Source organism: Diabrotica virgifera, chromosome 3 (assembly GCF_917563875.1).
Source record: "Diabrotica virgifera virgifera chromosome 3, PGI_DIABVI_V3a".
Taxonomy (NCBI): Eukaryota; Metazoa; Arthropoda; class Insecta; order Coleoptera; family Chrysomelidae; genus Diabrotica; species Diabrotica virgifera.
In genome coordinates this window covers 119,351,966-119,379,336 of record NC_065445.1, presented here as the reverse complement: position 1 = coordinate 119,379,336, position 27,371 = coordinate 119,351,966, and the positions used below count along the sequence as shown (strand labels likewise).

The 27,371-nt window shown below is 32.0% G+C and overlaps 1 protein-coding gene across 3 annotated transcripts in view; it reads right to left on the bottom strand.

The window, feature by feature from the left end:
• The window catches only part of LOC126881273 (sorting nexin-8-like), a 117,365-nt gene that overhangs the window by 13,080 nt on the left and 76,914 nt on the right, over positions 1 to 27,371 (bottom strand). For all 3 annotated transcript variants that reach the window (XM_050645455.1, XM_050645454.1, XM_050645453.1), the window contains 3 exons: positions 25,468 to 25,712; positions 22,569 to 22,785; positions 278 to 466 (listed from right to left, as the gene is read on the bottom strand). In XM_050645455.1, the coding sequence (XP_050501412.1) occupies positions 278 to 466; positions 22,569 to 22,785; positions 25,468 to 25,712 (651 nt within the window). The remainder of the gene's footprint in view (positions 1 to 277; positions 467 to 22,568; positions 22,786 to 25,467; positions 25,713 to 27,371) is intronic.

Sequence of the window (27,371 nt, the reverse complement as noted above, 5' to 3'; positions counted from 1 at the left end):
AGTAAACGTTGAAAAGCAGGGGTGACAAGAGGCATCCCCAACATAGAGTGCTTAACACGACGTGGCACGCAATGTGTTAAACAATTATCTAATACCAGTTAATAAATTTCGTTACACCGGTAATATGGTAAATTGAAAATCACATTGACAATTCGCTTTGAAAGTTTCAAGAATTTCTCTCAGGCTATTCAAACTTTCAAAATGCTCTACTAAAAAATTAAGCTAAATAGATATTTCAACTTTTGCCAAAACGCTACAGAATTAATATTTGACTTACCTCAGAATGAGATTTAATTTGGAGATTCAATAAATTCCTCATAATATCTGACAGTGTTTCCAGATAGGAATACACCAACCGAGTTTCCATATGTACGCAGTACAAACTAAAATCCGCACGTAACTCCATGTTGGTGATGACATTTTCTTGAGTTAGCATTTTAGATTCTAAATGTTCAACACTTTCTGCCTAAAAGATATAATTACATTTAGATAACTAAGATTTTAAATGAAAACGTTATTTTAAAGATTTTTTAGTTTACCAAATCAAAAACAATAACTTGCAATATTGTAGCAGTAAACAACCAATACGAGGTAGGTCTCCCACGCGATACACCATTGTCAGAATGTGCTAGAATGGCAGGGGATATAAAGAAATGGAGAAACATTGAAAAAATCAGCTAATAGCTTCATCACTCACGATACCTGCATCAGGTTAACGACTAATACTCTGGGCTAATTAGCAAAATTCATGGAAAAGTTATTTACCAGCAATTTTATTGCTGGAATCGAATTATAAGATCCTATATATCAATAATATAGGTATGCAAAGTCCGCAGATAGTGTGCTACTTTTTTTATAAACAAAATGGCGTCGACAAATCGTATTTTTTTCAATTATTGCTCTATAACTCCGAAGATTTTAACTTTACAACAAAAACACCCAAATAAAAATTCACCGCAATTAAATTCAGCATAGAGATATGTTTCTCCCGATATGCTCCGACGAAAATTTTCCTCGGAAAATGCGGGTTTTCCCAACAAAATCTCTAATTTTCAAATAAAGTTTTAGGTAAGTAATTATTAATCAATAATTAAATAACTTAGTGACATCAAAGCTTTCTTGGTATAGATTGTAATTCCAGAAGCCGGTGAAAATTAAACGAATATTTTAGCAACAATTCAATTGTTAATTAACAATTTACGATCGCAATAATAACCAAAATAATCATGATACATTGATCAAACTTATAAAGATTATAAAAATGAGATGCTTATTTATAGACCTGGATCCCGCGTAGCAAAAAAAAGTTGATTAATAGCAAGCTGAAAATTTGTTCATAGCTTAACGGTGTCAAGTCGGACAAACTTTGATTTATGGGAACACTGGAACAGGGGAAGTTTTAATTTTGGAACATGATAAACGTGTCGTCCTGACAAGTTTATGATTGTGAAAAATAGCAAGTTGTTTTTAAGTTTATTCAATAGCCAACGTTATATTATACATAAAAAAATGTTTGTCCGACAAAAATGTTGGGCAATTTAACGAGTCCGACACGTAGAACATGTCACATGAGAGGAATTATGTTGGTGAAAAATAGCAGTCTGATTTTTGCATGAGAGTTTAATGAAAGGTTAAAAAATAAATTGGAAGTTCTGTCGGACAAAACTAATGGGGAGTTTTCGTAGTCGGACGTTCTAAACATGTAAGATATAGACAAAAATGATGGTGATAAATAGCAAGCTAATTTTGATTTTTTTATGTACAAATTATATTTTTTAACGCAAAAAGTTATATGTCGGACAAAAAGTTTGGGCAAATCGAAAGAAATAAATAAAAAATCATTTTCTCAGAATGACTTAGTTGCATATCGATAAAGCTATTTTAGTTGTATGTTAATATTTATATTCACATAACTGCATTTGTATATACATAAGGCGCATCAGAAAGTACGTAAAATTTCGTACAAAAAACGTGGTACAATTTTTTTTTCATAATCAAATCTTAACCCTGTAAAACGACGTTGAAAAATGTGAAGAGTGTAAAAACTCGGTGCTTAGAAGCATAGACGTAAGACGTAACTATGACACAAGTTTATTATAATACCTATAAGTATGTGTATGTAGAAGGCTGCATTTGTCTGTGTGACATTTTGTGCTTTATTCGAATTAGTATTTGAAAGCATATATAGTCTTTGACTTTCTGTTTGCCTTGTGTGTTGGAAAGTGAAATTTTTACCTATAAGCTATGGAGTGTTTTTTGTGTATATTTTTAAGTGTGAAAAATTCAAATTTTAAGCCAAAAAATGAAGAAGTAAAAAAATTTAACGCAAAATTTTTAAGTAATTGTAGAACATTTTTAAACGCTCGTAAAATCCACAGTCATCAATTTAGTGAAGTTCAGTTGCCGGATCAAGATGAAGATTATATTGGATACCATTCTTCCTGCTATAAGGCTTTTGGAGTAAAAAAGGACTTGATTGAAGAAAGGTAAATAAAGTATTTATTAAAACTGTATATCGTAATTTTTCTCAAATTTCTACAAATTAAATATATAACGTAATATGTCACATGGCTAGAAATAATTTGCTGCAAAAATAAATCGATTAGTTTAAATTTGAAGTTACGATTGCGATTTATTATGAACTACATATTGTCAAAAATGATAGTTTTTAGTTTCCATAGCAACTATAATAGACTTAAATGGCAATGTGTTGCAGTGAGGCGATAGCACAGTATTTAAGAACATCAGAGGAGCTTTCAAGTGTATCAGTGGATAATGCAAGTACATCTAATTTCGAGCAACTAGACTCTGTCTCCGGGTAAGAAAAAATATGTATATTTCAAATATTATCCTTTTTCATTAAAACTAGAAAGTTATATAAAAACAAAATTTTTTGAAATATCTACATACTAATATAAGTATATACTAATCCATATAAGTAATTTAATGGATATATTGAATAAAAAGAAGTATTTGCTTTCACTTCGTAGTATTTAAGTATTTACTTAATAATAATTGAATAAATCATTAAAGAAATGACTTTATTCAATTAGTATTACGTAAATACTTAAATACTTGTAAGTAAAAGCAAACACTTCTTTTTATTCAATAGACCCACTGACTTAAAAAATATTTCAAGTACATAATATCTTACATAATGGTCGATTTTAATGTAATTCTCTATGAAATATTTTAAAATCCAAATACATATTAAAATAAGAACATTTTTATAATTACAAAAAATTAATTTAATATTGCAAGAAAATAATAAATTATTATTATTATTATTCTTTTATATCGGTAGAACTGTCTGTTTTTCTTCAACGGTGCCTTTCATTCTGCCCTTAAATCGTCATTCCATATTTTCCTTGGGCGTCCTATACTTCTTCTGCCTAACAGTGACTTGTCCCTGGCTATTCTTACTATCCTTGATTGAGACATCCTGCTTATGTGTTTATTACACTCTTCTTTTCTGTTCTTTACCCAGGTATTTTTATTGTCTGGCCCACATATACGTCTGATTTACTCATTTCTTCCTCATTTCCTCTTTCCCTGCCCTGTAGTCCTTTTCCAGAAATCTTTCTTAATATCTTTATGTCTTTGGTCTCCAGATGTCTTCGTGTTTTGTTTGTATCTGGCCTTGTTTCGGCCGTGTAAGTCATAACTGGTCTAATAACTGACTCATATATTTGGGCCTTTGTTTCTAATTTTAGGTACTTGTTTTTCCAAATTGTGTCGTTTAGGCATCCGAGCATTCTAATGGCTTTAATTATTTGGTCTTATACCTCTTCTTCGATATTGTTGTCTGCTGATAGATTAATTCCTAGGTATTTTAAAGTCATTATTTGTATCATTTGATTGTCTAACTCTAATTTGCATCTTATTGGTTCTTTGGCTATTACTAAGCTTTTTGTTTTTTGGGCTAATAGTTTCATATTCATTTCTTTAGCGCTATCTTTGTAGGTCGTCCTCGCGCACTGCTACTAACACGTTGTCATCAGCGTAACAGAGTATTTTTATCTCTCTATCGCTCATTTTGTACCCTCTTTTTTTATTCACTTGTTTTATTATTGCATCCAACATTATGGTAAACAGTAGACGGCTTTGTGTCGAAAATTTACTAAATTTAATTATTTTTATTAAAGTAATCCACGCGATGAAGCTGTGTGCAGATCATGTACTGAATCTCAACCAGCAAGTTCCGAAAAGCCGTTAATAGTCGAGCAAAACCAAAGTGGCCCTGTTCTAGAGTAAGCATTTTGTATTTACCCTCACGCTTTTATTGATACACTGAGATAAACATATATTTAAATTTTACATGAATTTCTATAAAATTTACTATAAAGTATGCTAATTTGGCCAAAAAGTGTAATTCTTTTACCATGAAATTACCTTTTACCATTTTTAATGAAATCCCTTTAAAGTTTACAAAGATATGTCTTTCGGTGTATGTACTTTGAAAGTTAACAATTTTGTGTAAAACATTTAAATTTGTAGAATAAATTTTTACTATTTTTTATAGACCTGCAATATCGTGTCCGGAAGATGATGAAACTTCTGTTATTGCAGATATAATTGTAGAAGAAGATGCAGATGCCACTGTACTTGAAAGTATTGAACATGAAAGTTTCGAACTCGGTATTGACAACAACTACTGTTTTTACTGCAATAAGACTGGTTATAAGTATAAAAATCGCTATCAATATTGCCGTCAAGCTAAAGACGTCCACGAATTTTTATACACTGTAAAAAAATATGCAACAGAAACTAATGATTTGGCTCTCCTACTCAAAATTGAACAGTTAATATATAATGATGTTTTGTTTTATCACAATAGATGTAATTTAAATTATTATGCTGCTTACCAAAGATGGATCAACAAATCAGAGATTAATGATTGGCACCATGCTCGCGATTTTAATAAGATTTCGCGACAAAAGTTAATCCAGCATATTGTTGAAGAAGTTGTGGATAAGAAAAGAATTTTGTCACTATCTTATTTAAAATTTTATTACCAAGAATATCTACGACTCTTATATAAAATTGAAGATATAGAAAGTCACACAATTTTTGATACAAGTTTCATAAAAAGTCATATTGAAAAACATTTAAAAAAATCTGTTAAGTTTATTTTTTTACACGAAAATTATTTGTCATTTCACAAGATGTAGATATTGAAACACTGGATAATGAAGAAATAAAAGAAATTATATTTCAACAAAAAGCTGAAGAATTTGCAATTCAGTACCGCGCCCATATTCTTAAGATTAAAAAGAATAAATTGCCTGATTTTGTTGACAGCAATACATTAAAGAAAGGCGAATGTGAAGTACCTGATTGGCTTAATTCTTTTTGGCTAAAAGCTTTAGGTGGGGTTAACAATAAAGTTAACGATCGCGTCAGAAGATTAGCTTCAACTTATGCCCAGGATTCGATTTACAGCATCACCAAAGGGAACATAAAGCCGGCTAAGCAAATTATCATGGGATTAACAAACATCTGCGGCTTATTCTTCTTTTGCCAACAATTCCTTGTGTCCTGCAGGTATTTGCCCAACTAATAACCTAGCATCTGGAGTGGCTTGGGATAACTTTGACAGGTTTGTTAATAATTAAATTAGTTACGTATTTTTCACTCACTTTGCACGAGTAACGTGAAAATTTATCAGAAATTTATTATTTTGAGGTTTTCTTTTACTGATAACTGTTATTAAATTATTGAAAATTTATTATTAAATAATTCGACCATCCGGAAGAAAAGTGGCATAACCCAAAAATGCATAATTTAAGTTATGCATGCACCATAATATTATTATTAACCAAATATCCTATACTTTTACCAGGAAAAATGTCACATATATGTTTACATCCAACATCGTAAGATGGCGGTAATGTCATTAATCCTTTGGCGGTAAAGTAAATACTTTTATTCCGGAACAATAACACTTTTCAGTTATGCTCTGATATTCGAAGTGAACATATTATTATTTATCACCAAAAACGTTGTATTTCGAGAAGTGTCCCGAGAGAGAGGCATTTCCGTTAATTTAAAAAAAGTGACCAATGTTTTAAAAGAAAAGTGAAATAACTCAAAACTTTTATCGTTTTCATTTTTAAATCAGATATCAGAGTTATTTTTAAAATGTAAAGACTGAAATAGTTTTTGTACACACTTATGACTACTGAAAGACAGGGGGAAGCGTACTTTTGAAGTGTGTTAAATATGTAATTCCTAGATGAGCGCTTTCGGTTCATAAAGCCATCTTCAGAGATATGGTCAATAATTTCAAAATATCACTATGAAGAGAGAGGGATCCCATGTAAGATTTAAAAGTTTTACTTCTTATGCAGTTTTTTATTGGTAGAAAACCAATATTTTTTTTCCAAACGTCAAAGTTTTTTTTTCTACCAATAAAAAACTGCATAAGAAGTAAAAGTTTTTTAAATTTTTCATGGGATCCCTCTTTCTTCATAGAGGTATTTTTAAATTATTGACCATAGCTCTGAAGATGGCTTTATAAGCCGAGAGAGCTCAGCTAGGAAATTAAATATTTAACACACTTCAAAAGGACGCTTCCCCTGTCTTTCAATCGTTTTTTTGGTTTTGCCTTTTACACATTCACTTATCCATATTCTTCGTTGTTAATTTATAAATTTTAGCAGTTACCTTTTAAACCCTACAGTTAAATTAAGTTTACACCTTAATCTATTTTTGTCTCCCCTGAAAAAAGTTGTTTTTTGAATTGGGAGTTGGGACAGTTTTCTTCCAGATAAACCAATTATTAAAGAAATATAATTTATAATTTTTTGGCAGGTTTGTTGATACAGCTTCCGGAAAAAATACACTACATGACACCGTAGGTATTATTTATCAAGATTTAGACGATGATTCTGATTTAGTGGACAACACTGATGCCGAAGTTGATCAAAATATTGTGGCGAACATTCGAGGAAGCAGTGGGAGAAGAAAACGTAGTTTAGATTATGAAGAATTTGAAATGCCAAAATCTGCAAAGCAACTTCGTCCCCAATTTGAACAGCCTGTTGTCGAAGAAATAGCAAGTAGGAGGAATATGATATCGTTTAAACATATTTCCTTTTCTTGGCTGCTTTCACATAAACTTGCAGTTAATAATACACCCATGTGGATAGGTTATAATGCTAAAGTACTCGAAGATATCAGTAAAAGTCAAAGAATTGCTTATTTAACTCAAATCAATAGCTCACCCACAGATCCAGTAGTAATAAAAGAAACGATGGAAAGAAGTCTAAAGATTGCTGCGGAATGTGGTAAAACTTATTTCAGCGTCACGTATGACCTAGCAATTGCTAAAATAGCCCTTAGGATTCAGTCAGCCGAGGAAAAGTTTAACAAACTATTTATTCATTTAGGGTCTCTTCACATAATGTTTTCTTATTTCAAAGCAATTGGAAAATTCATCGATGGATCAGGTTTAGTAAACATGTTAGTTGATTGTGACATACTAGCAAATGGATCAGTAAATTCATTTTTAACCGGAAAGCATTTCAATCGATGCCGGAAAATACATCCGCAAGCTTCTTTAGTTCTTCAAATGCTTCACATTGATAGCTTCTTAAAATCTCATCTGTCTGATAACTCTGAACATATCAAGCAATATTTAATACAATTTCCTGAAAAAAAAAATGTTAGTCCTCTTATTACCGATGAAGTTTGCAAAAAGTTATTTGAAGAGTATGAACTGTATAAAACCGAAACATTGACAGGAAAACACGGTAAAACAGCACAGATATTTTGTATATATATACAATTGGTAGAATACTATTTGATTATGGAGTACAGTATTCGTACAGCTGACTTAGATTTATACAAGTACGTGTTGGAAAAAATGGCTAATCTGTTTTTTACAATGAATCATCAAAATTACTCAAGATACCTAACAATTTATATTAATAAATTACATAATATTGAAAAAACACATCCTGGCTTACTTCACAATTATGGTTCTTGTTTTCTGGGCGTGCGAAGAACCGCAAAACCTTTTTCTCGCATACCTATAGATTTGACATTGGAGCAAACAATCAATGCCGATGCCGCTTCCAACGCCACGGGTATAATTAACATGACGAACTCAATTGCAGCGAGAAAAAGATGGGCGGTCACTCATTCTTTTAGAACAAGTATTATATCTCTATTTATGGAACATTGTGGTATGATAACCAAAGATGATATCACAAAAGATCTCAAAAAAGCCTCAATACTTAAAGCAAACGCAAATGTAACTGCTTTATTAGGAATAATGGAACAGTTTACAAATCCATTTTCAACTGATTTGTCTGTGGATCACTTATATAAATTATCTTCAGGCCAGTCCGTTTCTGACGACGTTTACGAATTTTTATCTACAGTAGAAAGCAAAGGAGAGAGACAGCGTAAAAAGTTCATTGAAGAGTGTACAATTGATTCAACCAGATTTGATAGAGTGATTCCTAAAAATAAAATAGTAAATTTTGCCTTTACAAATAAAAGAACCGTTAAGGTTAACGGTAAAATTGCAGAAGTAAAGATAGAGAGAGATACTTTCGGAAGACTCTTATACGCATCTATGAGAAGTAATATAGATATTGAGTTAGCATTATGCTTTCCACTTTCACCAATACCATTTTCTTTATGCCACGCTGATGGATCCATATGCAAAACTGCCAAATCAGTTATTTTAGATGAATTGAGCAAGTATCAAACAGTAGAATCAGAACCAAAAGCAGCTGACGTAACTATTTTTGATGGATTTTATTTATTGCATATACTGAAAAATGTCCCTAGCTCTTATGGAAATATATCCAAATTTATTTTACGTTATTTACTTTACAACAGAAAGGAATCACACATCATTTTTGATACCTATAAATCTCCAAGCATTAAAGACTATGAGCACATTTTAAGAGGAGAAGATAATTAGGAATCACACATCATTTTTGATACCTATAAATCTCCAAGCATTAAAGACTATGAGCACATTTTAAGAGGAGAAGATAATTCACAGTATGTTATACTAAGAAATAACAAACGCCCTGCTGATTTGTCCACACTATTGAGAAGTACTAATTTTAAACAGAGTTTTGTAAAATTTTTAATTGAAGATTGGTGTGACGAAAACTTTGTTCCCTATTGTTATGGAAAAATTTTAAAATTAAATTATGACAAGTGTTACGTGTTTGAAGTAGTAGACGGCAAAATGAAAAGAAGTATTGACCACAATTTCTGCTGTGAAGAGCACGAAGAAGCCGATACAAAAATAGTGTATCATATTTGTCAACTGAATAGAAATTGCAACGTCACTGTTCATTGCACTGACTCTGATGTACCTGTAATAATGTTGGCAAACATGAAGTTCTTAAAAGCCGAAGTTCATGTGATAATTGATATGAGCACCAGCAAACAGCAAAAATATATCAATGTTAATGAAATTTATAAAAATGCTGGACATGACTTCTGCTTAGCTTTGACAGTTTGCCACATCTTTACAGGTAATGACTACAATCCGTCTTTCTTTAAAAAGGGGAAGAAAAGGCCTTTTTCCATTTTAACTAAATCGACTGCATTCCAACAGAGTTTTATAAAGCTCATTAATTTATAACCGACACAACTGGATGAAGAAAATAATATATTCAAGTCAATTGAAGAATTCGTCTGTCGGATGTATTCCCTGAAGACTCAAGATAATCTAAATCAAGGCAGATTTGAAGTTTTTGAAAAAAAATATAAAATCAAGAATTCCAGTGAGAAAGTTTCTAAAAAATCATTCAAAAGCTTTGAGTCTTCAAGTTTACCTCCGACCAAACAAACTTTAAAACAACAAATAAACAGAACAATTTATATTAGCAATATATGGTGCAACGCTCACCTAAGATATCCTACAACTTTAGAACCTGATGACTGTGGTTGGGTTAAATTGGACAACAAATATATCCATTATTGGTTCGATGGTCCTGAAAGCCCTTCAATCAGTGAAATAACTACTGGTAAATATCAGTAAAAATTAATCACAAATTGAGCCTTACTTTTTGTGATTTTTTTCAGATGTAGATGATATTAATTATTCTGAAGAGAGCAGTGATCTGGATTCAAGTGATGACGAGAGTGAAGATGGTTCTGAATCTTCGGAGAGTGATTCTTAGTTTTTTGTTATTTGGAGTTTTCGTCATATAAATAAAAAATATTTTTGTACTTTTTTTTTAAAATGTCCTTTTTTCCTTTAACCCATTAACGCATACGGGTACCATATGGATCCAACAAATTGCGCACGCATCTTAGTCTGTTTACCTTATTTGTAGTTCAAGTTCTTGAATGAACAACTCAAATTTAGTTTTATACCTATTATATTAAATTTTTGAATTTACGGTTGGTTTTGTTTGTGCCAAAATATGGACTTTTGCGTCGTGTAAGTATTTTATTCATTGCTTTTTTCACTTTGATCCTCATTTTTGTTTTGAAAAGATTTTCTACAAGCTTCAATATATAAATTGTAGGTACAGGTTTTCATAATATTTCATCTTTTGGTTTTTTCGAAATTAGGCCAAAAATATGGGTGTTCCCAAATGGAACCGCTAGGCGGTTTGCTGGATATGTTGTTTGGTGGAGGTCTAATTATGTTCATGCGGCAGTAAAATGCAGATTTTTGCTAAGAAAGGGATTTGGTTCGTACAGTGTATGATTTTCCAGAGTCTGATAACTCAAAGTATGCTGGTTCAAGCTCTGCAGAACTTTTTAGATTACACCAACTAGACCTGTTATAAAGTTTTCAAGACAAGAAAAAAATCGTTGTTATTCTCAGGCCAAAAATATTATTTCAAAGTACAATAATAATATGGGTGGCACTAATTTGATGGATAGCGATTTATCTTGCTATCGAATTCGATTCCGTTCCAAAAAAATGGCAGTGGCCTATTTTTACATGTGGGCGCTAACATTAAAAATGCATGGAAGTTGTATAGGAAATCTGGTCGCAACATTAGCCTATTAGCATTTACACAGGCTATTATCCAAATCTATCTGATAAGATTAAAAATCCCACCGAAAGCACCAGGAAGAGTGTCCGCAGCTGCAAGAAGTGACTCTCGAATTGGAGATATTTGGCATGAGGGATTAAATCATTTTGTGGTTTCTGTACCAGGAAACAAAAGAAGAAGCTGCGCACGGATTTGATTTTTAAGCCGAGGGAGAACAATGTGCTTCAAACATGATATGGTCCTTTGTATTGACTGTTTTCGCAATTTTCATACCAAGTAACTCTTAACGAACATCTATTGGGTTCACGCCTAGTGGTCTCATATGGGAAGTTTTTTTCTCGATAATTATTTCATTTGCAAAAAAAAATCTTCTTACGTTTTGTACAGAATACTGTTAGATTTAACGATTTTTAATGAATTGTGTCGACAACAAAAAAATTGTTTTCTCGGCGTTAATGGGTTAATAATTAAATATAATAGTTATTTATAATACAAGTGTTAAAAGTACACGTTTAAGGCACGCATGTGAAAGTTTGTAGAATGAGCGAAGCGAGTTCTGCAATTCACATGAATGCCTTAAAAATGTACTTTTTAACACGCATATCATACAATATTTTTTCTACAAACGTAATTACAGGACAATATCTTCAAAAACTTTTACTTGAACTTGACCGACATGGGAGCGTTCAAGTATTACGTAACGCGATTTTTGAAGATTTTTAACCCCGCCCCCTACGTAACTATCAATTGGATTTTTAACACGTTTGTAGAAAAAATAGGTTATTAATTATCTAAAAAAAAAACTAAACGAAATTCATTAAGTAATGCTTTATTATCTATTAAATAACCAATAAATTATTTTCACTTATATTGAGATTTTGTTTTACATTTTTGCATTTGGGAATATGGAAAATATCTAATATGTCACGGTAATTCAAGAGTTGGACAAGATGGATGGGTTTCATAATAAGTAAAAGACACAAATATGCGATAAAAACGTTTTATTAAATTAAACGAAAGGATAGCTTTTCTGTAAATGAAAGGAACGTGCTTTGATATTAACTTCATTAATGTGCACGCATCTACAGAGGACAAAGAAACAGAAGAAGAGGAACATTGTTATGCCGCATTATACTAAGAAGCGCCAAAGGTAAACAATTATAATGTTAAAATAATTTTAGGAGATTTAAACGCACAAATGGGAAGATAGGAATTATATCAGGGAACAATAGGTACACATAGGCTGCATGAAATAAGTAATGACAACGGGCAAGGAATGGTGATAAGCATTACAAAAATTTCCACACAAAAATATCCTCAAAGAAACACGGGTTCCACCTGATATTATAACAAGAAACCAGATCGACCACGTCTTAATAGAAACAAGACATGCTTCAGACATTTCAGATGTGAGAAGTCGGAGGGGCAAACAGCAGTTCCTATCACCACCTTGTACCAATTTTTATATATCAAAAAATGAACGCCAAGAAAAGAGGGGAAGGTGCAGAAAATCAAATATACTTCAGACATATTGGCCTCTAATGAGGAAAAAATAGCACGGTATGAAACGAAAATAGAAAAACATAACTGAACAATGTAATAAAGTAAATAAAACGCAGGTCAAAAGTATCCAAGACAAATGTAGCGTTTTAAAATAGGCAGTGTAACAGCTGCAAAAGAAGTAGTGGGGGAAAGTAAAGAACTTAGGCAAAAATAATAGTATGACAAGGACTCTTGGACAAAAAACCAAGCTAGCCTTAAAGTGCTAAACAAGAGTACATAAGAAACCAAGGAAGAATATACTGCAAGAACAAGACAATTAAAAAAAATCTACGATTAGGAGGAAACAAAATAAATAAGTGATTGGCTAAAAGCTCATGAACAACAACATTATATAAAACTATTCTATGAGGAAATAAATCTTGAAAAAAAATGGTTTCCAACCAAGAACAAAATTATGCAAAGACAAAAATGGTGACCTAATAGCAGACGAACAAGCAGTGTTAAAACGGTGAAGAGAATAATTCGAAGGACTGTTGAATAAACAAAATCAACGAAACGAAGTAGAAGAGCTAATACTAGTCGGAGAGGCTGAAGTAGAACAATATGCACAAACAGAAACAGAAATAAAAGATGTAATAATAAAAATGCAAAATAACAATGCCCTAGGATGCGATACAATAACCGGAAAAATGTTAAAATAAGACGACATAGAATGAGTGAACTATCAAAGTTAATACTAGAAATATTGACCACAGAAATAATGCCGGAACCATGGAAAATTGCAGTGATATGCCCTATACATAAGCAGGAAGATAAGTTGGATTGCAATAATCACCGTGGAATATCACTAATGAAACTAAGTCAACACATATAACTTTGTCAACATACCCCAACACAATATCGGTGCCTCATCTTGATTCTAAATTAAACTGGAAACAACACATTTTAAAGAAGAAGAAACAAATTGAGTTGAGAGTGAAAGAAATTAACTGGCTTATAGGTCGAAAATCTCGACTTTTAATTGAGAACAAACTGCTCATTTAAAAAACAGTCATCAAACCCATATGGGCGTACGGTATAGAACTATAGAGTTGTGCCAGCAAATCAAATACAAAAATTATCCTAAGAAATCATTAAAAAATTCTACGCACCATCGCAATTGCCCCGTGGTACATTTCCAATCAAATCCTTCATAGAGACCTAAACACCCGGTTAGTCAGCAGAGTAATTCAAGAAAGAGCCAACAGACACCACGAGAAATTGGAAAGCCACCCCAACCAATTAATATTACCTCTACTGCAGCCACTAAACAACATAAGATTGAGAAGATTATGGCCCATAGATCTTCGAGGTGAAACTGACGTGAAACGGCTGGGTGACGTACCTCATAACGCCATATTAGTGTACAATACTATAGTTGATATAAGTTATTGTACTTGTTATCAAATTAACTCATAGAATATGTAATTCTGATTGTTAATAAATGCTTACAAAAAAAACTAAGCGTTGGATATAAAAAATATTGGAAGGAAGGCTAAACAATATAATGGGAACAAACAAACAGGATTATCAAGGACTCTGAAGACGCAGGTCAACTATACTATAGACCAAATATTTACAGTAACGAAGACGCTGGAAAAATTTACGAACGGAATACCGAACTACATCATGTAGATTTCAAACAAGCGTGTGACTCAATAATTAAAAAGGAATTATATAGCGCAGCACAAGAGTTGAATCTGCCAAGAAAACTAGTCAGATTAGTAAAATTATACCTAACCAACACCAAAGCAAAAGTAAGAATCCAAAATCAACTGAACGATGAATTTAACATTGACGAAGGTCTAACACAAGGGAATGTGCTTTCAACACTTCTTAACCTTGCGTTGGAACAAGTAATCAGGAAAACTCCTATAGATATAGATAAGGTACAATATTTACAAAGATTAACCAAGTCATTGCTTACGCAGATGATATAGAGATACATAATCAACTGGCCATTAAAAGACCTAGAAAAGATTTATACATATTTTAAAGAAGCGGCACATATTATGGGCCTAGAAGTTAATGTCTCAAAAACAAAATAGGTACATTAAAACAACTCGGGAAAAAGTACAAACGAAAGCCACCATTTTGAAATAGTTAGGATCAATAGTTTTAGAAGGAAATAATTTAAGAGGTGATGAGTGAACAGCGATAACTTCACTTGGAAATAAATGCTTCTACAGCATACAGAATAGTACAAAGCCGAAATAAGTAGGTATCTATCAATTAAAAAGTAAAAATAATATACACAACAGTTATGAGACCTATAATAATGCATGCATCAGACACATGGACTTGAGACTACTGAACAAGAGGAACAACTTCTTAGATGGGAAAGAAAAATTTTAAGGAATATAATATGGACATATACAGGAGAATGGGGAATGGTGTATAAGAATGAACAACGAAATAAATAGAATGTCTAGTAGACCGACTATGATAAAAGAAATACGAAGTAAACGACTAAGTTAGTTGGGACACGTAGAAAGGATAGGAGAAATACAAAAAAAGTACTTCGAAAAAAATTAGACTGGAAGAGACCGAGAGGTATGCCAAAAAAGATGGATTGATGGTATTAACCAGGATTTGAACGACCCAGGAATACGAGAATGGGAAAAACAAGCAAAGGAAAGAAAACAAGGTCAACTATAGTCAAACAAGCAGAACACACATAGCGCCTAAAAGATCTCCTCAAAAAAGATAAACAATGAAGTAATATTTTAGACATAACATTAGAACTTTGAGGAGTTATTAATTTGTAAACACACCATGTAAAACTTTAGAGCCTAGAAACCCCAACGGGTCGTCCATGGGCTGCAAGTGCTCACAGATAATGATTTTACAATTACAAGTGTTTTCTGAAAATTAGAGCGAAAAAAATTATATTTTTAAGAGCTACCACTCGCGGTAGTATTCGCTTTTTATACCACCATCATATTCAGCGAAATGTTTTTACATCAGAAATGATGTGTAGGATATTTTTATTCAGCCACTGGAACTTAATATGTCAAAAGTAAGCAACTACATTTGTGAGAAGATGGCCACAAATTCAAAAATTTGCGGGAGACGACATGACAGTTTTAAATAGTAAGGTTGAAGTTTTGGAAAGCTTTTTTATTTGTATCGTAGAATAAGTAAACAGATTTTGAGATAAATTGAAAGATATCGATTGTAATCGATTTTAGGTACTTTTGACATAGAATATTCACCCGTTATTAAAATTTCAAAAATTATTTTTTAAAATTGTCCGACTACGAAATCTACCCATTATTTTTGTCGGACAACAGTCATTCTTTGTAAGAAATAGTTTACTTAATTGAATAGCGTTTTTTTCGGAAAGCTATTCATCACCAGCATTTTTGTCTATATCTTACATGTTTAGAACGTCGGACTACGAAAACTTCACATTAATTTTGTCCGACAGAACTTCCAATTGATTCTTTAACCTTTCATTAAACTCTCATGCAAAAATCAGACTGCTATTTTTCACCAACATAATTCCTCTCATGTGACATGTTTTACGTGTCGGACTCGTTAAATTGCCCAACATTTTTGTCGGACAAACATTTTTTTATGTATAATATAACGTTGGCTATTGAATAAACTTAAAAATAACTTGCTATTTTTCACAATCATAAACTTGCCAGGACGACACGTTTATCATGTTCCACAATTAAAACTTCCCCTGTTCCAGTGTTCCCATAAATCAAAGTTTGTCCGACTTGACACCGTTAAGCTATGAACAAATTTTCAGCTTGCTATTAATCAACTTTTTTTTGCTACGCGGGATCCAGGTCTATTAATAATTTATCGACAAAATATAAATTTTTCGTTTTTTTGAATAATCTTTAAATTAAAAAAAAAATAGTTACAATTCGCTGGTCTAATTAGTAAAGTACAAAGAAAGGTTATTTATCGGTAATTTTATTGCTGGAATCGAATATTATGATCCTATATATTAATAATATAGGTATGCAAAGTCCGCAGATAGTGTGCTACATTTTTTATTAACAAAATGGCGCCCCTAAATCGTGTTTTTTCAATTATTGGTCTATAACTCCGAAGATTTTAACTTTACACCAAAACAAAAACACTAAAATAAAAATTCACCCCAATTTAATTCTACATAGAGGCATGTTTTTTTCGATTTGCTCCGACGAAAATTTTCCTCGGAAAATGTGGGTTTCCCCAACAAAATCTCGAATTTTCAAATAAATTTTTTGGGCAAGCAATTATTTATCAATAATTAAATAACTTGGTGAAATAAAAGCTTTCTTGGTATTCGCGGTGTGCAAGTACTTGGAAGGGAATTGAGAAACGATCGTGCGCAAATAGCGGAGAAATATTGCAACTTTCTTAAATAATGCATATTGTTAATTGAAATTGTCAAATTGACGTACATTTCATATCTACTGTCATTGAAGAAGAAAAATTATATGTTGCTCCACAATATTGATTTGATATGCAATTATTATATAAAAGTAAATTTAATTAATTGTATTTTGCTTGCAATACTGTATTTTAATAACTAATTTTATTTACTACATACAATTGTTTACGTTTTAATAACATAACCTGAATCTTATTTTTTCTTCTTATTATTTTTTTGGACTATGGCCTTGACAATTATCCAGTAACCAGGACTAATATAATTGGCCAATATAATTAAAAGTGCGAATAAAGTTGCAGAGCGTAGAAATAGGTCTCGCTTTGCCGAACTTGCACGGTCCCAATAGATTATAACTGCAGAAGCCGGTAGAAATTAAACGAATATTTTAGCAACAATTCAATTGTTAATTAACAATTTACAGTCGCAATAACAACCAAAATAATCATGAGACATTGATCAAACTTAGAAAGATTATAAAGATGTGATGCCTATTTAATATTTTGTCGACAAAATATAAATTTTTCTTTTTTTGCATAATCTTTAAATGTTTAAAAATAGTTATAAGCAAATTAACATTTCTTAGAAATTGTTTATTATATTATAATTTTAAAAAATACTTAAAATGCGTATTTCAAAGGTCTTGAAAATGAATGCTTTAAATTTTTTTTCCAACCATTTGCAAAAAAGTTATGAAACAGAAAAGTAAACATAAGATTACTCCGTTGTTTATAATTTGTTTTAATTGTTTCAAAGCTTAAAAGTGAGTTTATGGTACAAACTAATTACTCTCAAAAAATATCAAACATTAGTTCAATGGTTATATTTTAATCAAAGATTAAAAATGTTTTTTTTGTAATTTTTATCGCGAAAGTAGGCTTGATACAGAGCCGGAGATGTTCACTCGAAGCGACTGACAAGCTTTAAACTCGTGCGAGTTGTGTATGTGGACGGGTATAATACATAATACATAGCTACGGTACTGTATTAGTCTACTTTCGCGCGTGTAAATTACAAAAAAAAATATTTATAATCTTTAATTAAAATATAACCATTAAACTAATAATCGATATTTTTTGTAAGTAATTAGCTTGTACTTTAAACTCACTTTTACGCTTTGAAAGAATTAAAAAAATATATAAACAACGTAGTAATCGTATGTTTACTTTGCTGTTTCATAACTTTTTTGCAAATGGTTGGAAAAAAGTTTTAAAGCATTCATTTTCAAGATCTTTTAAATACGCATTTTACCTATTTTTTAAAATTAGAATATAATAAAAACTTTCTGAGAAACGTTAATTTGTTTATAACTATTTTTTTAAGCATTTAAAGATTATTCAAAAAAATTAAAAATTTATATTTTATTGACAAAATATTAAATAGGCATCTCATCTTTATAAGATTTCAAAGTTTGATCAGTGTATCATAATTATTTTGGTTATTATTGCGACCGTAAATTATTAATTAACAATTGAATTGTTGCTAAAATATTCGTTTAATTTTCACCGGCTTCTGGAACTATAATCTAAACCAAGAAAGCTTTTATATCGCCGAGTTATTTAATTATTGGTAGATAATTACTTATCTAAAACTTTATTTGAAATTTAAATATTTTGTTGGGAAAACCCGCATTTTCCGAGGAAAATATTTTCATCGGAGCAGATCGGGAAAAACATGTCTTTATGCAGAATTTAATTTCGGTGAATTTTTATTAGGGTGTTTTTGGTGTAAAGTTAAAATGTTCGGAGTTATGGAGCAAAAATTGAAAAAAATACGATTTGGGGGAGCCATTTTGTTAATAAAAAAAGTAGCGCACTATCTGCGGACTTTGCATACCTATTTTATTAATATACAGCGTGTCTACTTAAGTTGGAAACATATGGGAAACTTTTTTATTATTAATTTTACGAAAAAAATTTATTCTTCATGAAAAGTTCTGCATGCTCTGAAACCTAAGATTCAATCATTAAATATCAAATTTTATCAATATTATACGAGGTTTGTCAAAAAATATGAATTTCGTTCAAGGGTAAAGTACGTTTATTTCTCTGAATATCGAAAATTCTTATAATGAAAAGTTGTTTGGAATTCAAAACTAAGATCAAATATGCAATTATATGCTTCTAATTAAAAAAATATTTTCCAAACTTTTCTCAAATTTATGGATACTTAACTTCGTTTTTATTTATTTCACATAAGGTAACTCTTTTATTACTACTTTTACGAAAAAAAGGTATTCTTTATAAAAATATCTGTATGTCCTAAGCCCTAAGATGCAATCATCAGATATCACATTTTATTAATTTTATGCGAGGTATGTAAAAAAATATGAATTTTACTCAGGAGTAAAGTACCTTTATTTGTGACAATATTGAAAATTGTTATTACAAAAAGTTGTTTGGAATTAAAAACAATGTTTCAATATGAAATTACATCATTTTATTTGAAATATTGTGAAATATAAAGGTACATGCTATACTCATGAGCGAAATTCATATTTTTTGACACACCTCGTATAAAATTAAAAAATGAGCTTTTTATGAAGAATAACTTTTTTACGTAAAATGAATAATAAAAGAGTTAAGTATCATATTTGTAATATGAAAAAACAAAAGATGTAGATCTTTGAAACACACTCAGTGATCAAAAGATCCACAGGTACTGGTTTGGACGACCACTCGTACGAAAACAAACAAATGAAATAGAGAATGCGGAAAAATCCCCTTACGAACAATTCACACATCCACTACTTCGGGCTGGGAAAAATTTTTTGAATAGAATCGAAGATCCAAACACCAGCTCTTAGAAATGTGTTTCGTCCTCTTCAACCTCTATGGGCTCATCGGTGAAGATGAGAGGTTGAATATCTTCAGACACATTCCAATCAAAAAACAACATTCGAGACCTAGACATAGCAGGAACGTAAATCTACGCCCAAAGATCTACATCTTTTGTTTTTTCATAAACATTATCTTACTTACTCTAAAGTAATTAGGGAATTAAAACTTGAGAATGGCATTGTCAGGTTGGGCGTAGATTTACGTTCCTGCTATGTCTAGGTCTCGAATGTTGTTTTTTGATTGGAATGTGTCTGAAGATATTCAACCTCTCATCTTCACCGATGAGCCCATAGAGGTTGAAGAGGGCGAAACACATTTCTAAGAGTTGGTGTTTGGATCTTCGATTCTATTCAAAAAATTTTTCCCAGCCCGAAGTAGTGGATGTGTGAATTGTTCGTAAGGGGATTTTTCCGCATTCTCTATTTCATTTGTTTATATTTGTAATAAATAAAAACGATGAGGGGTACATATTCATAAATTTGAAAAAAATTTGTAAAATATTTTTTTTTCAATTAGAAGCATGCAACTGCATATTTGATATTAGTTTTTAATTCCAAACAACTTTCCATAATAAGAATTTTCGATATTCAGAGAAATAAAGGTATGTACTTTACCCTTAAACGAAATTCATATTTTTTGACATACCTCGTATAATATTGATAAAATTTGATATCTAATGAATGTATCTTAGGTTTTAGAGCATGCAGAACTTTTTATGAGGAATAACTTTTTTTCGTAAAATTAATAATAAAAAAGTTTCCCATATGTTTCCAACTTAAGTAGACACGCTGTATATAATCATAAGCTTCGATTCCAGCAATAAAATTGCTGGTAAATAACTTTTCCCAAAAATGGCCTATTCTCCGATAATCAGCCCAGACTATAAGAGGAAAAGAAGACGCCAATGAACCTTTAATTTGTGAAGACCATAATATGGCATCTAGCGGCGAATAAAAAAATATTAGCTTTATTAATCTCTTAATAGAAAAAAGATTAAAAATTTGTTTATCAATTTTTATCGTATCGGAAAATATTTGTAATAAATAAAAATGATGTTTTAGGCTTTTGTTTTATTCTACGGTATTACTTGTTGCTTTAGTCTTAAATTTCCCTAGGTGTTTCCTAACGGCTTTTGAAATGGTTTTGTTTAAATTCCTTAGCTCTGCTATGTTCGTTGTGTGTTTGTTTCATTACCCCTCTTTTTGCATTAGGTTTCTTGTGTCTTCTGTGAGTGTTTCATTTTTCCTTGTCTTTGCACTTTCTTCTGTGCCTTTTTTAGGACGTTCGCCAACGTTTTGTTAGGATGTTCAATATTGGTTTATCTTGAACGTCTTTCTAGACATATATTACTCTTCTATTTCTTCCTGGTATGCCTCTGTGTTCAAATCGCAGTGAATGTGTCAATCTTAGTCATTTTACCACATTCCTTCGTTACGTTCAAGACTATCTTCGCTTTAAACATTATATTATGGTTATGTTTTTTTTTAAATAAGTGTTTATGACACATGTAGAAGAAATTCTATTGGGACCGTGCAAGTTCGGCAAAGCGACACCTATTTCTACTAATGATATTGGCCAATTATATTAGTCCTGGTTACTGGATAATTGTCAAGGCCATAGTCCAAAAAAATAATAAGAAGAAAAAATAAGATTCAGGTTATGTTATTAAAACGTAAACAATTGTATGTAGTAAATAAAATTAGTTATTAAAATGCAGTACTGCAAGCAAAATACAATTAATTAAATTTACCTTTATATAATAATTGCATATCATATCAATATTCTAGAGCAACATATAATTTTTCTTCTTAAATGACAGTAGATATGAAATGTACGTCAATTTGACAATTTCAATTGACAATATGAATTATTAAAGTTGCAATATTTCTCCGCTATTCGCGCACGATCGTTTCTCAATTCCCTTCCAAGTACTTGCACGCCGCGAATAATAATTTTACTCCTTTAGCTTCTACCGCCATATCCGTGACTGTCCGTGAGGTCCAACTAAAAACTCCAAATCATTCTACTTGCGGCTTATTTTGGTGTTTAGGTCTCCCCTCAGTATAGTATAGTTGGTGGTTATCTCTTGTATCGCAGTGTTAACGCTGTCTTAGAATCATTCAACTTCTTCGTCTGTGTGTGCACTGGCAGGTGCGTATACCTAGATGATCCTTAATCTTTTTTTTTCGTTTACTTTGAAGATAAGATATATAACTTATGTTTATGCTTTTAATTGTAAGTACATTCTTCGTGTGTTTTTTATTTGTTGTCTTATGTGTAATAAAATAACGAGAATGTATCTTTATGGTAATTGTTGTGGTGGTGTTTACCCTCGGCAAGAGGTTGATCAGCAAAGATACACTTGTTCCTCCATTAATACCTTATTAGTTGCTAAATGTAATGAATAGTACACAGCTGAGACGACAATGACTACATTCTACTCTAAACGGCAAGCAAACCCCAACTTTGTTGAAACTCTCCCGTAATCTGACTAACTAATTCTAATTAATGATCTCGTGTTATTGTGCGTGTACCTGTTTATTATACATGCGTGTTTATTTACATTTTCACTTTCGATTCGATGTCAACCTTGCGAATATGATATTATAATAAGCGTATGCTCAATCAGCGGGTTTCTCTGGGTTACAGAGTGAATGCATGTGTCCCACATAGGTACGTCGTAATACATCGATGGTATTTATTATTATGTAACATAAACAATATTGTATTAAGTAATTAATCTTTTTTTGAAAGGATTTTTAGAAGTATCTAATTATCTCAATATTGAGATCAGTCAATACTTACGTCAGTTCCTCTAATAACGCCTTGTATCTTTCGTTTTTTCATAGAGAGAAGTTTCGAAAGAGCTACAGCGTGATCATGGTGAAGGCCTTTTTCTAATCGCTCGCACAAGTCTTTGTGTGCCACAAGGATATCTAAAAGAAGTCCTAGCCTTTCGCACACATCATTCTGTTCTAAGTAAGCATGATGGCTGGACCTGCTGCTTAAAGCGGCCATTTCCCTAAAAAATATTACAAAAATTAATGTTGTTTTTGTTGTTTGGTAAAAAATTCTTCTAATTAATTTTATCTGACTCATTTATACTGATAATTCAGACATACATTATACATTTTAAAGTAGATGACTTTAAAATGATGTTGCCAATATTTATGAGTTGCGTTCATGTTACGACTTTATTGGAATACATGAAATCAAATTAAGAATATCTGTCAGAAAAATCATAGAGTGTGATTTTTCTTTAAACAGACAACCACATGCAATGGTGACGGTAAAATTTTCGTGCTAGTGATCCCATAGTAAATGACGAGGCAAAAACCAAGAAATAATCCTCATGATACAATCCCGACATGGTAAGTATTTATTCTTACATTTACTTTACTCTCAAAATTATCTCCAAACTATGATTTTACATCTGTGACAGATGTTAAATAGATGACCTACGTCACAGATGTCATAGTGCGAGTAGCATGGCTGAAGTGGAATTGGGCGGGCCATGTAGCCAGAATGAAGGACGGGAGGTGGACCCAAAAAATTACAGTGTGGAGAACAAGAGCAGACAGAAGAAGTTGAGGTAGACCTCTTACACGATGGACAGACGACGTCAAGAGGATTGCTGGGAATTGGTTGCAGGAAGCCCAAGATCGACAAAACTTGAAGAAATTAGGGGAGGCCTATGTTCAACTTTGGATGCAGAAGCCTGGATGATGTTGATGAAGATAATTTTACATAAATGTTATTTTACAATATAAATGATGGAAGACGACTTACGAGTGTTGAGAGTACGAAATTGGAAAACCAAGGTGAAGTATAGGAAGGAATGGAAGCTAATTTTAGAACAGGCCAAGACCCACCATGGGTTGTAGAGCCAATGATGATGATGATTTTGATAATGATTTTCGAAGCGGAAATCGAAACGTCAAATAGATTTGATTTTTAACTTAAATTTACGGCTTACTCTTAACTAAAATAGTAAAATAAAAATTCTATTCGCTCCGTGCGTGACCATAGTTGGGGTATATGAAACGATACCAGCGTCCGTAGCGGCGAAATATGATAATTTTGACCATTATTTGTAATGTCAGTGTCATTGTTTGTATAACAAATTTTATCAAAAATGGTAAACATTTTTTGCGTATTTACCTAATTGCGCTATTAATAGCCAATTATAATTATTATTTAATAATAAGTGTAGTTTTTATAGATCTCCGATAATTACATATAAATTAGAGAAACGATTTAAACTAGGAGGATTAAATTCAAAAGACAAATTCACACCCAATAATATCATAAAAATCACCAGATTCATCTTATTTTTTGGTTGACCATGTCGGTCTTCGACGGTAATCCTATAATCAGTGTCGGACAATTCATAAGACTAAAAACAATAATACGTCGCTAAAGAATTCTACAAGTAACAGTGTTCTAATAAATATAAATGCAGACTAAAAATCTAAAAATTAAAGGAATAACTGAGAAAGCACAGAAAATCGCGGATATGCTTTTTCTCATGAGGATTTTTCAGTACGTCACAGTTTTTCGATTTCTTTTTAACGCATTAAATTGCATGTGACAGAAAAAAACGCATGTCGGTGATTACATTTCGTCGGTGACATTTATAACATTTATTCTAGTTGTCAATAGATGGCGCTATAATCGAAAAAAACATTATTTACTAATTATATAATATATCTACGAATATAATCTGTACAATTTATAAGACTATACAAATCAAAGAAAATACCATTTTATAAATACAATAAACACAATTGATTTGATTTTATACCAAATTGCAAATAAAAGGTGACAACTGTCAGATTTAACTAAAATGTCATGTCACTAAAATGTATATTATCACGGAATTACCAATTTTTCTATCATTTGTGACGCACTGAAAAATGCTCATGAAAATAAGCATATAACTGAATTAACCTATGAACATTAAATGTCATTAGTGTGAAAATTTCATAAATGTAACTACATAGTATCAAAATTTCATAATTTAATCGAGTAAACTTGCCTGCAGTTGGACCAATTACAAACAAGCATTACAGCGCGGTAAATTTGAATTATTCCTCCTAGTTTAAAAACGAGGATATATTTTTCCCTTTCTGATCCGTTTGGGCAAATAATATAGAAGATTACCGTCTATATTTCTTGGTTTGGGGTTAAAAGGATAAATTGTGATGATATTTTAGAAACCTAGTTCTTAATACTACATCCATTTTATATATGAATTGGAAAATATCTTTAAAAAACTAATCATTAATAATTTTCAACTTCATAATATGTATTTATCATTATGCTTAACTTCAAATTGTTGTCGCCAAAAATGCCAAGTTAGGGCGCTAGGTGTCGCGTCAGTCATGCACAGAGCGAATAACTAGCTATTTTGTATTGTCTGTTATAGTCGGTTCGCTAAACTCAGACACAACTGGCTAGTGATTTTAGTAGGTAATTTTTTTGTTTTTTACTAACTATTTAGTAATTATTAACTATTTACTAATTATTTGTTTGCCAATTTTACCGAACTGGCAAAATTACTTGCTAAAATCAATAGCCAGTTGTGTCTGAGTTTAGCGAACGGACTATATAAAAACGATAGTGAAGCGAGTGGCGTTTAAATGTATCGGTTATGAATAAAACATAGACACGTTATAACTAAAAACTCTTAAAATTTCTGTACCTCGATAGGACATTAAATCCTTTTTGCATACCACTCCAATTTTCTAAGTTAGCCTGGCCAGGATCAAGGTTAAGAGCGCTAAGTGATTTCAGCTGATTGATAAACTCTTCGAAATCTCTACCGGCTGAATTGTGCCTCTCAACGTTTGCTTCGGTCAACTGCTTCATTTTACCTACGACGTTTACCAATGTTCGGATATTTTGGGAGTTTACGGCAATTTGGCTGTGTTCAGGTGGCAAGAGTTCCTAAAAATGCATGTGATTATTGTAACAACTAGTATTATTGGAAGCATAGATTTCTTATCGCGAATTATTGGATCGAAAAAATAATACATTAGGTACGTGGAGTAGTAAACGCAGTTCATGTGTGTTTCTTCATAAAATGAAATTAAATTCTTCTTCTTAAAGTGCCCTCTCCTCAATGGAGGTTGGCTACTACATTGCAAACTCTTCTCTGCATTCAGCTGTTCAAAATTTAGCCCTGTCCATTGTCGGATGTTTCTGAGCCATGAGAGTGCTTTCCTTCCTAGTCCTCTCTTGCCCTCGATCTTTCCGTTCACTATCAGTTGAGCATAGTGGTACTTATTATTTCTCAGTATGTGGCCTAGGTATGATGTGTTGAAGAGTTTCAGTACACAGCTTCACTCTGTTGCCTATCCTATGTAGCATGGAATTCTCCGGTAGATCCACATTTCAAAGGCCTCTAATTTATTTACAGTTGATGTTTTAAGTATCCATGTCTCAACTGCAAAGAGAAGAGCCGAAGACGTATCATTTTTACTTTTTATCAACTCCAATCTCGAGTTTTATTGGAGAATCACAAAGCAGTATCTTGATTTTTTTCGAAATATTTTCTGGTCTGTTCTATTCTCGATCTTATTTCTAGATCAGGATTTAGGCTGCTATCGATTCAACATCCCAGATACTCAATCGGTACTCAATCTATTGACCAGTTCTAAAATGTGCCCATTTATTGTGCAACATTGAGGTACGTTTTGGTTTTTTCAGATTGACATCACCTTGGCATTTTTAATGTTTATTTCATATCAAATTGCTCACAGGTCGAGTTGGTCTTGTCGATGACTCGTTGTAGACCCAAGTCGGAATCCGCAATCATCACCGTATCATCGGGATATCTAATGCTGTTGATATTTACGCCATTCACCTCGACTCCATCCTTGGAATCCTCCAGTGACTCTTTAAATAGAAACGCAGGGTAAAGATTAAACAACAGAGGCGACAGAACACATCCTTGTCTAACTCCCCTCCTAATGTCTACTTCTGCGAATGTGGAACGCGGAAATTAAATAAATTAAATTAGAATAAAGTAAAAATAAAAACCTAAAATAAAATAAAATAATGAGGTACAGCTTAAGATTGTAATGATATGACGCCACAGCGGGCGATGGGCCGGTCGACCAGAGACGACCGTAGGAGTATCCGAGTTGACGCATCCCCTCTTCATAACACCGCTGGGCGAAACTGAAGGAGAAGTGGCATCGAGAGCATATTTAAGACGAGCCAGGAGAATCATAAAATCAGTTGTTGCTAACGTATTGAATTGGCAATACGATGGCAGAGATGCACCGGGTTGAGGTGGAACTGTGCCTAGATAGACGCCACAGTAGTGACGTGGCATTCCACCATAACCGTTACCGCAGGGAGCGGTAGTAACGATGGACAGGTGACTCTGTCTCACTGTTCAAGGTTATCGCATTGAATTGAAATGCTATGTCTGGGTCTAAATATGTAGATATGTTGATTCCGCGTAGCGAGAGTTATTGTATATATATATATATATATATATATATATATATATATATATATATAAGAATAAAGTAAAAATAAAAACCTAAAATAAAATAAAATAATGAGGTACAGCTTAAGATTGTAATGATATGACGC